The 17,274-nt window shown below is 38.9% G+C and overlaps 1 protein-coding gene across 2 annotated transcripts in view; it reads left to right on the top strand.

Annotated features, from left to right (window-relative positions):
- Nucleotides 1-17,274, top strand: part of fig4a (FIG4 phosphoinositide 5-phosphatase a) — a 68,781-nt gene that overhangs the window by 43,227 nt on the left and 8,280 nt on the right. The window contains exons 19-23 of one of the 2 annotated variants that reach the window (XM_042503358.2): nt 1,726-1,873; nt 2,189-2,272; nt 3,550-3,748; nt 13,910-13,998; nt 16,757-16,831. In XM_042503358.2, the coding sequence (XP_042359292.1) occupies nt 1,726-1,873; nt 2,189-2,272; nt 3,550-3,748; nt 13,910-13,998; nt 16,757-16,831 (595 nt within the window). The remainder of the gene's footprint in view (nt 1-1,725; nt 1,874-2,188; nt 2,273-3,549; nt 3,749-13,909; nt 13,999-16,756; nt 16,832-17,274) is intronic. The other variant, XM_088089178.1, reaches the window with a different exon arrangement.

A 17,274-nucleotide genomic window follows, 5' to 3' on the forward strand; every position in this document is an offset into this window, starting at 1 on the left:
GGCGTATAATCACATTCTTCATCAACTGTGCCTCCTGGTGTATTACGAGCTCAAAGTCAAAAATTTAAATCTCATCCTACAGCCATCCTCAATTACTGTCTAGCAGCGATGGAGATGGTGCACAAAAGATACCTCACCAACATTTGGTCATTACTGCAAAATCTCACCTCAATGAGTTCACAATTTGCTGCATGTCGTTTTACACAGAAGTTAGCTGCTACGAAGGTCACAGTTACTTGAAATGTCAACATCACACACAGCGCTAATCATCCTGCTGTGCTGATTTGAATAGGAATATCTGTCATACTTTTTGTTCTGTTTTTATGTAGACAAACTTGATGAACAGATATCTGATTATGCATACATCTTTGGGTAACAGGACAAGATTTTGGTATCGAAAGCATTCTCGTTGGTGTTTGGTCGATACTATTCAGACTACAATCACTTTTGAAGGGAAGGTAAACAGTCCATCAGGAGAAGGTGAACACACTGGACAAATGCAATCTCAGAATCTATTGACAGTAGTCTGACTGTGATTAAGGATTTATGTTACCTTTTTTTCTCTCTTAAAAAAAAAAAATCTGCATTTGCAGATATCTGTTCATGAAGATAGCAGAAATGACCGGCACACTTAAGAGGAAGTCCTGGCCCTGACATTTGCTGGCTACAGCAGATCTCCAACAGAGACATATTGTTCTCAGACAGTAGCCAAAGTGCTTTGAAATTGAATCAATTGATTAATTTACTCAATTGATCTTCTGGATCAATTCGATCAATGCCTCGATCCATTTTAAGTTATTTTCGTTAATGTTTAAGATGGAGGTGAATTGGTAGCCATAAAACATTTTTTAAAAAAGCTTTGTTTGAATTTACTGTTGCCAACATTTTGAAGGGGAAAAGAATTGGGAAAATTCTTAAAACAGCTGGATACTGTAGTTTTTTATCAAATAGGAGCAAATAGTGTGTTTGCTGGTGACTTTTTTTTCATCTGCAGGTTTGGTGTTCGAGGGAGTATTTATGGTAGATAAACAGAGCCTGTGTCCACATAATGTTTTTCTTTCGCAGAAAAGAAATGGAAGGGTGCTTTTTTTAATGAAGTGATACGCGTGGGTTTGGTGTTTATGACAGCGATTTCTTGACATTAACATTATGTAGTACACTAACCCGATGCCACATTAATACTTAACAAGAGGTAATGGTGTTTAAAGAAAAACACTCGCCAACAACATCCAGTGTTGGCTGGCAGATCTGCTCCCACAGATGGGCTTTTCTCTCTCTTTTATGACAGGAGCCTAACTAAAGAAGCTGGAGTAACATCACTAGTGCCTTACTGAAATGTTAAGAAATTTTCAAGTAGAGGCGCCGGGAGCGGCAGCACAAAAACGCAGAGTGAGCTGAAAAAAGAAGCTGGACGTGGCACTTTTTTTCAAGGCTGCTGTATGTAGCCCCATGCACCCGCTCCATTTAGGGGAAAAAAAAAGTTAAGTTGACACAAGCCTTTAAAAATGTGTCTCTAATAGTCTTTATACAATGACAGAGCACTACGGCACAGAGCAAAAAGATATATCAGGCTTAGCTACACAGGTGATACTTTAGTTGGTTACATTCAGTATTTATTACTTTTCGTCTTTTTCATGGGACATGATGATAAAATACCAGACTTAATTAATGTCTTGTAAACATTTTTTTATATGTATTTGCTTGTGTGCTCCTGTGTGGATGCAGTCCCCTGTGAGGAAACCATGAGGAAGGTCAAAGTGAAGAGAGTGAACCGCTTTGAAGAAAGTATTGACATCTACACAGAATTCTTCAAACCTTATGAGCTCACCTCATTTGATGACACTTTCTGCATCGCCATGACCAATTCTGCAAGGTGAATACACACACACACACACACACACACACACACACACACAATTACAAAACTCTTTAAACAATTAAAGATTTTATTGAGACGTAAAAATCCCAAAATGGATCGTAATCGGCAAGCAGAGATGTTGACAAAAACAAAAGGGAAAGTTATTGCTAGAAATTGGTAAAATGTTTGTCGACATTGCCAAGTCATCCCAGATTTGGTTGGTGGGAAACACCTCTGATAATAGCGAACCAAGCATTCATTAGCTGTAATCATTATGTTACTGCAGGATGTCAGATAATGAGTTTTTCTTTGTCATTTGTGTTCATAAAGGGAATTTATGCCCAAGACTGTAGGAGTGGATCCCAGCCCGTTCACAGTTCGGAAGCCAGAGGAAACAGGAAAGTCAGTGCTGGGGTGAGTTTATCTTAAGCAGTGTATCTGACTGCACTGTGATGTTTTGGTTGGTGTTTTTTTAATTTAATTTTTTAGTGTAATAAAACCCATGTCACTGTGCCCTCAGACATGTGGCTTTATTTTACACTGTGTCCTCAGGTTACCAAAAACAAGGCTCTGTCCTTTTCCCTATCTTTGTGTAGAACACACAGTGTTGAATGCACCTGTGATTAACTCTGTGTGTGTGCGCAAGCATATATTTTTAAAATAATCACCCCTGCAGACACATATGAAAGAATAACTCCTTGATTAGAAACCTCATGTGCTGATGACTCATAATTGTCTCCATATTACGGCATCACAGCTTGAACACTACTGCTCTACACCTGACCAAACTAATGTTCCATACCGCTTCATTGTTTTCCTGCAATGCTTTTTCTTCATTATTTGGATCCACATTAACTTCTACAAAGCGGTTGCTTGTCTTGCTGGAGTCATCATCAAGATGATAACAATAAAAGCATACAGCAATTTAAAATCACACCGTATAGACAAAACATAAAAAGGCAAAACAAGCCAAATATAAAATCAGAAAATAAGTGAAATCACTCTTTTTGAAAGACAGAACAAAGTTTGGTCATCCACATACAAAACTACATTTCCATTTTTTACATTTGGTTAATCAATTACAAAAATGTATATTTAAAGTGGACCCTCTCATTTTCTCCCCGCGTCCCATCTTTAACTCAATGTATACCAGCTAGCTTGAATTATGTTTTAATAGATTTGTTTGAAAAAGAGAAAAATAATTATATGACTGTGATTTAACATGGAGGGCCATGAATCCCCAAATTTGATACCTATTCTAGGCCCCACTGTTACTTTTAAATTGGACTGCTTATTTACATTGTATATACGTTGTGAATGGTCAAGAAAAATTGTTTCCCAGTCCTTGAAAAGTAATTGAAAAGTTTTGAAATTTTGTGCATTAAGATATGTGTGGTTGACTGTGAAGTTGAGTAATGAAGCTGGCTGTGAAGTTGAGCTGGTCTAAGCTCTCCCTTTTTCCCAATAACCAGAAAGTGTTTCAGGAATGAGTCAGTTTGTTGTGGAGGTACACAATGGTGAGCAATTTAAACACTCAGGTCCCGCTGATGACTACATTTTACATGATACACAGTCTCAGAACATACAGTTGCAGATATTCCTCAAAATTATACAAGACAGCTAATTGTTTACCAACTCACTGTGCATGTGTGTGTTTGTGCATGTGTTTGTCTTTGTGGCTGTTTCTGCAGCAACAAGAGCAGTAAAGAGGAGACACTGCTGCAGAGGAAGACTGCCGCCAGTGCACCTCCTCCCCCGAGTGAAGAGGCCATCAGCAGCACATCAGAGGACGACTCAGAGGACGACCGCGATGACGATGGATCTGTGTCCCAGCGCTCCACCCCGATCAAACTGCTAACGGAGTCTGGCGAGAGCACTCGCACACAGGAGGTACGGAAACACAAAGCATCTAATGACATCTGTCTAGAGATAGATTTATATGTTCACACCGAGGAAACACATTCACACTGCAACAGTGATATATGGTTTGATCAGAATCCAAACACTTAACAGAGAAATTAAAAACATGAGTGAAAATAAATTTAAGCTGATATCACTTCTTGTGTAATACGGGGGAAACAAAGCAGCCTATCAAATGAGGTCCTCTAATGATTCGAGGATATGAAATCTCCTCTAAGGACCTTGGGGAAATGTCATCGCAGTTCAGGCTGTGTTTATACCACCTGCTTTATTTTGAGGCTCAAAAGCTTTTGGCATTCGTATTTGAGTTTGTCACCCTAATTGTATTTTCTCCTCTCCACTTTCCCCCTGAGTCCCCAAAAGAAATTAGTTCTGTTATTCTGTTTGCGTCAGACGGAAGAGTAGACATCAACTTAATCAGCCTCAGTGACGGGGGTTTTCAGAACTGAGGGTCTAAACTGTGTAGGTTTGTATATGTTGAATTTGGGGAGACTAAGGAGAGGTGTGACATTTATGTTAGTATTCCCCTCTTTTTATGCCTCCACACCAGCAAAAGCTGAGGCCAGAGACATTATGTTTTCGGGTTGTCCATCTGTCTGTTTTGTATATTCTTGTGAACGTGATGTCTGTCTCAACAACACCTCGAGGACATGTTTCCAGATTTTGAGAAAATATTTACTTGGCCTCAGTGATGAGCTGATTAGAGTTCAGTGGTGATAGGTCAAAGGTCAAGGCCACTCTGACCTCATCAGTCTCATTCTTGTGAAAGCGATATCTTAAGAACACCTTGAGGGAATTTCTTCAACTTTGGCACAAATGTTTGAGTAGACTCAATAATGAACTGATTAATTTTAGTTGTTAAGATGACGGTCACAATGACCTTGCATTTGTCTCATTCTTCGGAATGCGATATCTTAAGAACACCTTGAGGGATTTACTTCAAATTTGACACAAACATTCACTTGGACTCAGTAATGAGCTGATTAGAATTTGGTGTCCAAAGGTCAAGGTCACGATGACTTTGCATCTGTCTCATTTTAGTGAATTTAGTATCTAAACTTGGCCTGGAAGGACTTTCCTCAAATTTGGCACAAATGTCCACTTCTACTCAAGAATGACCTGATCAGAATCTGATGGTCAAAGGTCAAGGTCACAGTGACCACATACAACATGTTCTTGGCCACAACTCAAGAACCACCTTGAAACTGCGCTGATTGTATAGTTTTCACAGACATGGAAGTAAATTGTAAGTGCAACCTGACTGGTGTGTGGAGGCACACAGCCTTGTGCTGGTATAGCTGTTTGTTTTTTTAATCCTTCATATAAGTGACTCAATTCTCAACAAATTGACCACATACACATATCATGCAGAAAGCAACTTTGGATGCGTCCCTGTATAACTTACTTTAACTCACTTATAAGTCATTTTTAACCAGGTTTGTATGAAAATAATTTGAGTAGTACATGTAAACTCCAGGGCTGCTGCTCGATCTACCGATTTTACTTTGTCATTTTCATCAAGGAGGTTAAAAAGAGGAGGTCACAGTGTGAGATTGCGTCATGTCTTTGAGGTATAACACATGCACAGTAAAAAAAAGGGTCTGCATTTCCCAAAGGGCTCATTAGCTGGTGCACTATCATAAGCCATGGGGTTGATTTTTTTTGTTTAACTGAGGCATCCGCAGTCGGCCTTGAGTCAGAATACATTCCATTTAAAAAATAATCATATATTGTTAGAAGTATCACTTCTTTCCTTGTTCTTGTATTTGCTTGTGTTGCTGTCATGGAAAATGCAGCAGAGTGGTCCATTTTTCTCTGGTTTCCACCTCTAAGGCCCAGCTATCATTAAAAACTTTATGTAGGACATGTGCTTTGGGGCTTTGTCTGCTTTTAGGACATCAGGTGATGTGTGGTTACCTGTAGGTGTCTTTCCTGCCTTAATTTTTAGATGTCTCATTTAATCTCCTCTTTGGGTTTCTTGTTGATATAAAGATGTTACTCCTCTTTAACAGTTGTTCTTGATATTCCATCCTGGCCTAAATGGTACTTTGTTAATGATCTGTAACAGACTTTCTTGGTGTCATCAGTAATTTTGTTCAGTTCTTTTTTTTCTCCCTTCCACTATATTCATTCAGATTTTCTCATCCCAAGCCTTGAAACATTGAGATAAGCTGTGACAAGACTTTTTGTTTTCAATAGCTTACAGACTACTGGTACAATGAAAGACTGCCACATCTACTTTTATCCAGCCCCACAGTTTTAGACTAGTACTACTAGCTGCTGTGCTGACGATAACATAAAAAGCCTCATCAATTTCTTTTTCTTTTCTTTTCTTTTGGCCCGGTCTTGGGGCCAGCAGAACAAGCTGAGAACACAACATCCACGTGTTATAATTTTATGAAGTTTAAATGGCAAACAGCTGCCTATTAGCAATGGCTAATAATCAATCGCATTTGTATTGTCTTAAATATGTTCAGAAAACAGAACTCGCAAGTATAACTTCATCTTTGTGATGGTCAAGTTAGCTTGGTTTACTGATGTTGCTAATGCCTAGAACAAGGAAATTTCAATTGTCATTTTTAAGTTGCAGCTTCTTCACACAATTAAGAAAATGGAGCCAAATTTCAAGTAAACTTAATAATTAGACATATAGTAAACATGAATTAAAATGATTATATTTACTTTTTCAACTCAATCGGTTTTCAAGATTATTTAAAGATAAACTTGTCAGATTTTACCTGGACCTGAAATGATCATTTTTCATGCAGCTTTGAAGTATTCTGCCTCCATCTATTTGGGTATCACTGTATTCCTTTCTTCTCGTAGACAAAGATATATATGAAATCTCATTGCTGTTATAGAGCACAGTATAGCTGTGGAAAAAAGCCCAGAGTGCGTCATCACTATATTAGTATCTATTTCAGGCCCCAGGTGGATTGGTCACACTTTGAACTGCCTTGTTGACCCAGATTCCATCCTAAAGCTGCAAGAATGAGCACACCAATCAGCTCAGATAGTAGGTCAGTGTGTCAGGGGGATGACTGAAATACGAGTAGCTCAGTATCTAAGAAATATCACAACTCATGAAGTCACTAGAGAGGTGTTGAGTGTTGATTGCAGCATGGGCTAGTGGTGGCTAATGAAAGACCCCAGTGCCTTCCATTATGATGGGCACTGTGCACGCCAGGTATTAGTCATGAAACACACACACACACACACACACACACACACACACACACACACACACACACACACACACACACACACACACACACACACACACACACACACACCATTAGGTGAATATGTACACGTCCGTAGTTCGGCCACTGTTGATTAAAAAGTTAAAGGAATCAGATTTAGAGAGCTTTACTATCTTCTCCTGCTGCTCTTTGCTCTCATCTTTTCTTACTTCCACTACTATGTTTAAAAGCCATGACTGCTCCTCGGCTTGCAGATATGGTCAGCTTGTCGGTTTTTACAGATTTTGAGCATAAACTAATATTGTCACATGGTAAAATAGAGACTTGACCAGGGCTGTATCTGAATCAGAATTCTGCCAGTCAAACTGGATTTGGCTATCCAATAGGAATATTTCACAATTTGTTTTGTTTTCCATACAAAGTTTTAAAGCTTAATGGGCTGACTGTGACAGCAGCATTCACATCATACAGTAAACAAGCTAAAGGCGCTAACGACAGATCGCAAATAAACTTTAATAATGCCAAGCTTTATTCATATAGTGCTTTTCTTACCAAGGTTACAAGGTTTAAAAAAAAAAATAAAATAAAAACAAGGCACATAGGTTATGTTTCGGAAAACAGTCAAGGGTGCGTTTCACCATGTTACATACTTAACATAATGTTACATAAGTTGGGTTTAGAAAAGTTTTTTTTTTTCATTAGGCCTTTATTGAACCAGATTTGTTCCAATTTGTGCCTAAGTTTATTAGATCCATGGCTTGTAGTGTATCTTGCTCTTAACTTCTATGATTTGCTTAAACAAAGTCTTTTGGACGCTTTCAAGGTTCCACTGTGCAGGATTTAGGAGCATCTGTTTTCAGATATTGTATGTAATATTCAAAGCTAATTTTTCATTAGTTTATAATTACTTGAAAATAAGAACAAGTGTGTTTTTGTCACCTTAGAGTGAATCATATCTACATATGAAGCGGGTCCTCTTCATGTCTCGGCCACTGTAGTTCTCCTAAACACTTGGGACGCAGGAGAAGTTTCAGTTCTGGAACCTAGTTTTTCTTAGAGTGCACGTGTGTTTCCAAGACGGTAAATTTAATCCCTTACAAGGGGTAATTCAGTGGCCAGTACATTGTTTGAGGGCTTGCTCTCACAAGCCCCCTCAACTCACATATCCCAGTACTACTACCCTGCCTGCACTGTCTTTTTTTACGCTCCTGGATTGCAGCCATATTGCAACTATGGTTACAGGAATTATTTACTAACACCAGCAGGAGTGAGTTGACTCCTTCTGCCATTATATATTGGACCTAATTTCCATACATAATCACTGATTCAGTCTCTTCCAGAGATGAATTTGACATTTCCAAACGATGACTGTGTTTGTGGCAGCAGTTCCAAGCTCTTTGCTGGCTGGTGACTCAACAACCAAGCAGCCCTGTGAAAGGAGTTACGTTTCTTCCACTGTCAAAAATGTCCAAATGACTGGGGATTGTGGGTATTTCAGTTCTTTGTGGATAAGTTGGTGTCGAGTCTTTGCTTGGCACCCCCTGCTTTTCAAACACAATCCCCTCCAGCGCTCAAATAAAGGTACCTCATCTTCTGTAGTGATAAAGATGTCAGACATTGCTTCTCTGCCATCCTGTATCAGCAGGTGCAATTTAAAACTGTTAAATCTGACCTCTCTATGAGATGGCTGCATGGCTCTATGGACAGAAACGTCGATCTGTCAGTCTGGCTTTTATTCTGCCTCTTTGGGTCAGACTGAATTGTCCATGGTGCCCAGTGGATGAATCATCTTGGTATTCTGACAACTTAATCACTTATCCTCTGAAATTGTTTCTTTTACAGAAACTCATGTTTCCAACACTATTATGCCCATGAATTCACTGTCATTATTGTACTGTTGCATAAAAAGTTCTAATGTTGGAATAAAGTCACAAGGGTGCGCGTTCCTGTGATCTCCATCATTTGGTGCAAGGTGTTCATAAAACCTGGTCCAAGCTGTTGTACGTCAGTCTTTTTCTCATTTTTTCTTTCCGACAAAATCAAGCATGTTTAATATTATCGTAAGTCTTGGCTTATGCAAACAGCAAATTTAATGATGTGACAACTGTCACATATAGATTTTCAATTTCTGGAGCTGGATCGTTCATTAAGAGCATGGTTGAAATACACAGAGACTACCATTCAGTTTGCACTCTGGGCACAGGTGGAGCAGCAGAACATCAGGCGAAAGTGAAACTTCTTTCTGCTGCTTCTAAAAGTTTGCATTCACATGCAGCAACTGCTTCTCTAACTCAGTGATCTGGTCTGATCAGTTCTGAATGGATCAACAAAGGGACACACCCACATTTACAAGACAAAACAAAAAAAGAAAAAACGTAAGAATTAATTCTGTGGGAAACACTTCTGCATGTATCAACCAAAAGGTGGTATATGCAGCTGCCATCCACCTCGTGGATTGATTGTGCAGATGCTGCAAAATTAACTTTATCTTCATCAAGAAAAAACTGTGTCCACTTAATCTCTTTTTTGTTTTGTTTTTTCTAAACCAAATTTGCCTTTATATAATGGAGCAGAGAATCAAGAGAAATCTCAACAGGACAGTTTTTGATTTTCAGTTAGATCCAAAGACTTTCCCTCCCACTCCATCAGTCTCCTTCTCCTCCTGATTTATGATGTATTTTCTGTAGGTTTTCTATGTTCTGTCTTCTTGGGGCTTTGAGCAGAGTGCTGGTCATGAATATTTCGGTCTGGACAGCTAGCTCACGTGTTGGGCGCACACACACTCTTGTTCTCATGCGTCTCGTGTCGCTGCTTCCGAGCCTGTCCCTGAGAATGGATTGCCAGGGTGCCAGCACAAAACCAAACTGCTGAAATATTTAAACATCAGATCATTACTACGTTTGCCATGTAATTACACATGCTCATTTCATATTCCCCTCAGTATGGACGTACATGTGCCTGCATGAACATGGATAGATTTGCACAGTGTGTGGGTGTATATATAAGCAAGGATGTGTTTACACACCCGTCTGTGCTCTCATGCACCATATGAATGTGTTTATGCTGCAGTACGTGTCTGTTCCCATGTTCTTTATTTGTGCGAGCCTTTGTGTGTTTTTGTGATTTTTTTTTGTGTGTGTGTTTGTTTGTGGGTGTGTTCACAGCTGCTGTTTCTTGGCTATGGTCCTGGAACACCCTCATTCGTTCTCCCCTCCCTGCAGCTTGGATCAATACAAATACAGTGAAATTTGAATGCATTATGTTGAGCATATTGCTGTCAAAACAGTGAGAGAGAGCAATGGCAGGCTGACTGCTTTATGGATACTCCTGTGCCTGCTGTTACATAACAAGCTCCTGTTGGTCCTTATTAAAAAAGGGCAAATACACCTTTTTTTGTGGGAGGTTTTTTTAAGGCCATAGAGCAGGCGTCGGCAGTCTGCTGCTCTAGAGCCACATGCAGCTCCTATGTCCCTCTCTAGATGCTCCCTATGCATTGTTCCACGGTCATGGCAAATCTAGAAATGGCACAGTCACCATTTCCAGGTCTTGAAAAGTCAGGGAATTTTGTTGTGTGTAATGAAATTGTAACCCTGAAATAACCCAGAGTTTCCACTGATCCTTAAGCCTCAAAAGGCACTTCATTCATTAATTTGGAAATTAAGTCTAAATTCTTATGAAAATGTCTTAAAAAATCTTTCAAAAGTCTTAAAAATGCTAAAACATGGGAAGTAGCATATAATGAATATTTTTGTCATCCATTTTACTATTAAATCTCAAAAACAATTGTTAATATCTTTTTTTAAAAATAATTCACCAACTGCCTTACACATGAATGTCATGCAGTTTAAGATAATGCAACCAGCAACACTGTATACATCCACCAGTAAAATAATTATAAAGATAATAAAATAAGTATGTTTTTAAAGTAAAACTAATTGATACTTTTATTATATGTAATGGGTCATTTTTGCATGTAGATGATGTTTTATTGTTGTTCATAAGCGGCCCAATGGCAGTTTTATTGTCATAGTCTACATCCAGAGAGCTAGACTAGTACAGAACCAGCATCCCTATATAGATATTTGGTCTATAAGTGGTTTCTCTAATGAGTTTCTCTAAATTTTACAATATTTTATACCTTTGCCAATACGACAGAAATTTGGGGCCACAATTGGGAAAAAATACAAAATAAATTGAGAATTCACGAATAAAATTGTAATATTATGAGAAAAAAAACTTTTAAATAATTCTAATTTTATGAGAACAAATTCGTAATGTTACTAGAAGAAAGCCACAGTTTTACAAGAAAAAAGGTCATAATTTTATGAGAATAAAGTCTTAATTTTATGAGAATTAAGTAGTAATTACCAGGGACAGTGGTTGCCAGGGAGGCTGCCTTTGCTCTCACCTGTTTTATAGTTTGCTGACAGTATGTTTATTTCCGTAATATAATATCCTCTCTTTTAAAATTACATCTTTTTTCCTTCCTAAAATGACCACGTTATTCTTGTAATATTATGGCGTTATTTCCTTAATATAACAAGTTTATTCTCATAATATTACTACTTTTTTCTCAAAATATTATAATTTTATTTTTGTAATATTATGAAATTATAGATTATATATTATTATATATTATATTATTCTCAAAATCTGACTTTTTTTTTTCTTTAACCTGGCCCTAATCCTCCATCATGTCACAATATCAAATTACACAGACCATAATATATAAGGTTAAGGTATAAGGTTCAGACTTTGGGCAGGGGAGGCCCTCTGTGCGGAGTTTGCATGTTCTTCCCGTGTCTGCGTGGGTTCTCTGGCTTCTCTGGCTTTCTTCCACAGTCCAAAGACATTCATGTCAGGTTGATTGGTGATTCTAAATTGCACATAGGTGTGACTGAGCGTGAAAGGTTGTCTATTTATATGTGTCAGCCCCGTGATAGTCTGGCGACTTGTCCATGGTGTACCCCTCCTCTTGCCCAATGACAGCTGCGATAGACTCCAGACTCCCCGTGATCCTTACGAGGACAAGCGCTTACGGACAATGAATGAATGAATAACACATAAGCTCCGTTGTTATATGAATTATGCTTCTGTTTGTCAGAAGCATAATTTTCTTCTCTTTGCTCAGTTGTTATGAAACAGTCCCACGTCTGCCAAGAAAACACGGCACCATCCTTGTATTTTCGCCCCTCGAAACAAAACAGGATGGATTCGTACTATTCACATGAAACTCCCACCCAACCACCAGCATGTGAAAACAGATACTTAGATTAATCAGACCTTTTGCCTCTTCGAGTGTTTGGTTTGGCTGACTTAACGCTGCTGCTGCTGCTGGAGACGGTTTAATGCATGGTTCAACATGTTGTTTTTAGATCTCAGGTCTTTTTGTTGCACTGAGCTGTTATTTGATCATCAGCCTTGTGCTTAATAGGAAGTGTTATGAGATTACAATGGAACTTAAAGTCATTGCTGGTTTAATTGGGAATCTTGGTAAACCTTTATAGAGGGAAATGCTACAATAATTTTTTATCATTTGGGTTTAATGTTTGTTAATTACATGTTTTCCAAGGAATTAAAAAACTGTTAACATAAATCATAGCATGATTAAAAATGTTCCTGGGAATATGTATTGTTTTTCTTTTTATTCCCTGTTCTCATAGCATTATGTAATGATGAATTATTCTTAGCAATAGTTTCATTTCATTTTGCCACAGCTGCAGGTGATTAAGTGGCATTCATTTCATTGGTTAATTGCATTTTGGAATTGAAGGTCTTATTTCATATATTGCGCAATAGTGTGTTTATAACCAGAGTGTAACCTCATGATCCATGGCCTTTGGTTATGCTTTCATTATATTCAGACTAGATTTTGCAACCATTTTTTTTGGCATTTTATGCCTCAGCACCAGCAACAGCCATGCGCGGAGGCCATGTGTTTTGGGTTTTTCCTTCCATCTGTCCCATTCTTGTGAATGTGATGTCTCAGAAAAACCTTGAGAGGTCAAGGTCCTTGTGACCTTTCTCATTATCTTGAACAAAATATCTGAAGAAGGCCTTGAGGGTATTTCTTTGAATTTGGCACAAACATACACTGGGGCGTAAAGATTAACTGATTTTACTTTTGTGGTCAAAGGTGTTTTTGGCCATAACTCAGGAATGAATTTGCTGAAAATGACAAAAATTCACATCAATGTCTAATAGGATATGATGATGAAGTGGTGACATTTTATATCCAGAAGCCTAAAGGTTAGCTTTACAGTGACATCATAATATTCTGCAAAAACCCTTACGGCCGTTATTCCGTTCAACTAAGGAACAGAAGGCAGGTTTTCCACACGGTAATTTATTTGTGGTAGGCCACTACAACTAAATCATTTGCCACCACAAATAGAAGAACTGTTATTTTGAGCGCTATTTATGTAATTATATTTTCAAACTTAATAATTTTCCAAGCACAGAAAGAGTTCTGATTAAACAGTCTTCTTGCATGAAGCCTTCGAGAATCAGCTTGGACCGGCCTGACCTTTTCAAACGGATCTCTTGTTTATTATAATCATTATGTCCCTAGAAACTTTGGACACTGTGAGCAAGACCCCCAGGAGGGCAGTTTGCCTGAACATGAAACCACCTCATCAGACACCAACAATCAAATTACATTCATAGTTGCCTAAATTACACTCGTTGGGCCGTCTTAAGTAGTGAATCAGTTGTAGAGAAGCAGCTGAACCTGATGACCTCGTCTGTTTGATTTTTTATTTTGAGCTGGAGCTTCTTGATATGCTGTTTAGAGGAGCCGGATGCTAACAAGCCACTTTATGACACGTGTTTTAAAGTTGCGGTAAAACTTTTGATAAAACCTGTTTGTGTTTTTCTGTCTCAGTCACGTGTACTGCAGCTCCTTACCTTTCCTTTCTCGCCTCCTCAGGAGATCCAGCAGCAGCAGTCGGTTAAGGAGCCCTATGGACTCCATTTGGCTGAGTTTCCTGATGAGAAAGACCTACACATTTATGAAAGGTGAAGGGTCACATGCATACATGCATCGTTTCACACCATTCACAACTGATACACTCATTTCAAAATGGTTGGCCACAGTGTATGGGGCTTCAACAATGTTTTTAGTTAGGACATTTAACTTCCTATTATCAATAATGTAGTAGTAATTGACTTGTAGGCAAGCAAGGCAGGTCGTTCACTTACCACAGAACACAGTTGTAAGGGATGAGAAAGGTACACTTAGTGGCCACTTTATGAGGTACACCTGTAAATCTAATGCAGCAGCTCAGCCATGAATTCTCCCTTTTCAAAGATAACAATGTTAAGTTCTGCTTGACACTGTCAGAAAGATATTACAAGACGAACTTAAACTCCAAACTCACCATTCACATATCAATCACTCAGCTTGTTTTATTTTTCTTTTTCTTGAATTTGTGAAGAGAACTGTTCTTCTGCATGCCTCCATTGTGAACGAAGGATCCAAACAAGTCAAAACCTAATATGTGGTTGGAGGGCCGTGTAGCTCACCTGGTGGAGCAGGTCCCCAGTGTGCAGAGTCTGTGTCCTTCCTGCAATGCAATCCAAACTAACCCTTTAAAAACACTAAAGTCACCAATAACACAAACTAAGTGACTGAGGCTGCAGTAAGTAGATCAGCTGCTCACATGTTTAGTGAGGTAAAATCCTCGTCAGTGGAGTCTGGCTCTAAAGAGAGGATAGATAAATTTTACTTTTAGTTCAGTTCCCTGTCAGAAAGGCTATCTTTTTGGGAAGCACTGAGCATACGACAGGATAAACAAGACTTGGATGATCCTGCATGAGTTGTGTGAGAGTTTGGAAATGCATTTTGATATTGTTTTTCTGTAGTTAGCTTTGGACCCCTGTCTTAATTTTTTTGTGAATTTTCTCCATTTTTGGATTCTTTGTTAAGAATGAAGGCATGCAAGAAAAATAAAGTTTTCCTTATGAATTCAGCGTGGCACAGGGTGAGTAATTGATTCAATCGATATCATTTTTTGAGGTTGTAGTTTGTAGTGCTATTAAACAGAACTGCATTATATTAAGTGAGGTTTTCTTATGTCTCTGTGTCTGCGTCTCATACTTACCAACTCGAGCTGGCCTGTGTTTGTTTGTTTGGCCCTCAGCTCTCAGTATCCTGTATGTGTAGCATGTTACTTGGTGCCACGTTGCAGCAAACGGCAGCCTTGTTTTGTGACTGCCTCTGCGCATTTGACCAGTCCTGAGAGGGGAGCAAGCAGTCTGTGTCAACAGCTCCCTCAGGGTGATATCGGTCTTTTTGCTAAAGGGACATTGTCAACTCTGCCCTGCTGTGTGCATCATACTTATGACCTCACTGCTTTTTTTGTCCACCTTTCCCTTCCTTCGCCCCCAATTGTCATTTTGTGTTTGTCCTTTCCATTTCATTTTGTCCTTTCTCCCTGTTTGCTCCCTACCACATTGATGAGCTACAGTGATAGCCGTCGTCGGACTCGGAAAATGAACACAACTGTCTGTTCTTTGGATGCGAACTGCACGTTTGATACAGAGTGATGCATTTGATGGAGCTTTAATAGCTTTTTCTTTGTCACACTCTGCTTTCCTAAACCCACTGAGGATAACTGGCCCAGAGTATTATTGCAGTAGGCAGTGTATGGTCTTGTCTTTGAAGCAACACAGGGCTGCAACTGACTATTTCATTGTTAATTATTTTTTTCTCATTTTCTCCCTTAGCTGTTTGATACTTAAAATTTAAGAAAATGGTGAAAATTGTCAACCCTTCAGACTTATCCTGGGACCATTTTTTGGTTTTCAGATCCTAAGATTGAGTTTGTGGAGAGACTTAACAGACGAGTTGTAAAAGAAAATAGACATGAGGACCGACAAAAACTTACCCTGACATCCCCACATTTAAAAAAAATAATTGCTTGTGTCTTTGAGGATGAATGTTTACAAGATTCTAGTCTTTACTTGTTTCTTGTAGGTATTAAAGAGTGTTAAATTTTACCTTGACATGTTTAGACTGCTATCACCCTGCAGTCTTCCTCGGAAGAGTCAAGTGATGTCGCTGTGATGTGTGTTATCAAGATTCACTTGGCCTGAGCTCTCCATGTCCTAACATCGATTGTACTGAGGTCCTGTAGAGGAATGTATGCTAAGATGGAAAAAAAAACAACTTTTGTTTTACTCACGACTTTCATTTCTTAGATGTATAGCTCTGACTTTGATTGCAGCCATAGTTTTGAGGCGTGATTGAAGCATGTGAATATACTTTTTAAAAAATCCAAATTGTCTTGAAGAATGTTGTTCATATCCTCCTACTGTAGTGGCACATAATGAGAATGAAACTGCATTCATTATTCAGGCTGGAAGTTGGAGTGGCTCCAAAGATGTTAGCTGCAGCCAAAGCTCTGCTAATCAGTGCATTAATATTAAAAAATCATAAGCAAGAGCCAGAGGGGAACTCTCAACTGTTGCACATTATTGTGTGTTTGCTGGAGAAAAAAAATAACCTGGGGGTATATTTGAGATATGATGACATTCAAGATCTCAGAAGACATTTTCAACTCATCTCTCAATGTTTATATTAAAAAATAGTGAAAATAGGAATGTGCAGGGTGCTTTAGAGATGAATTACACTGCTAGTTAATCACCTTTTTTAATTGTATTTCTAATCATGGAGATGGAAGGTGCATTAGGCAGAGACAAACATATGTCCAGTAAGTGTATATACTGTAGACTTAAGCAGGTTTTCAGGATTTTTTCCCTTTTTTTTCTGCAGGTTTGCACATCTGGGCGAGAGCCAGCACAGGGTGGAAAGAACCGAACGCATAAACCTCGCAAACATCATCTGCTTGTGAGTAAAACAGATGGCAAATCAACCCCAAAAAACACACATAGACAGAAAACAAACGTGCCCGAACTCAATAATCTTTACTCATGTGTGATGTTGAGCATTTCACATCAGTGTGGGTTTATAGTTATAATCCGACCCTTCTTAAATACCACTCAGTAGCCTTGGGATAAGTGAACACAGTTGCTCTCACTAAGTGGTCTCCAGGGAGGCTTCTAGCTGTGCACTGTTTAATCTTAAGCTCTTTTAACCAAACACTCTTTCTTTTACTTGTTGTCAACCCTGCTATTTCCCAGTCAGTCCACCCCTTCGCCTTCCTGCTCGCTGCGGCTGTGACCCAGCGGGCGTTTTGTTCTCAGCCAGATTCAAAACTCAACCACACGTGGGATGGCAATGTGCAGCCACACAGACACAGTAGCAATTTCCCTCTTTGACTTGCTCTCTTT

The sequence above is a fragment of the Plectropomus leopardus genome, chromosome 16 (assembly GCF_026936395.1).
Source record: "Plectropomus leopardus strain MGB_pleo_1.0 chromosome 16, ASM2693639v1, whole genome shotgun sequence".
In the NCBI taxonomy this organism is placed as follows: Eukaryota; Metazoa; Chordata; class Actinopteri; order Perciformes; family Serranidae; genus Plectropomus; species Plectropomus leopardus.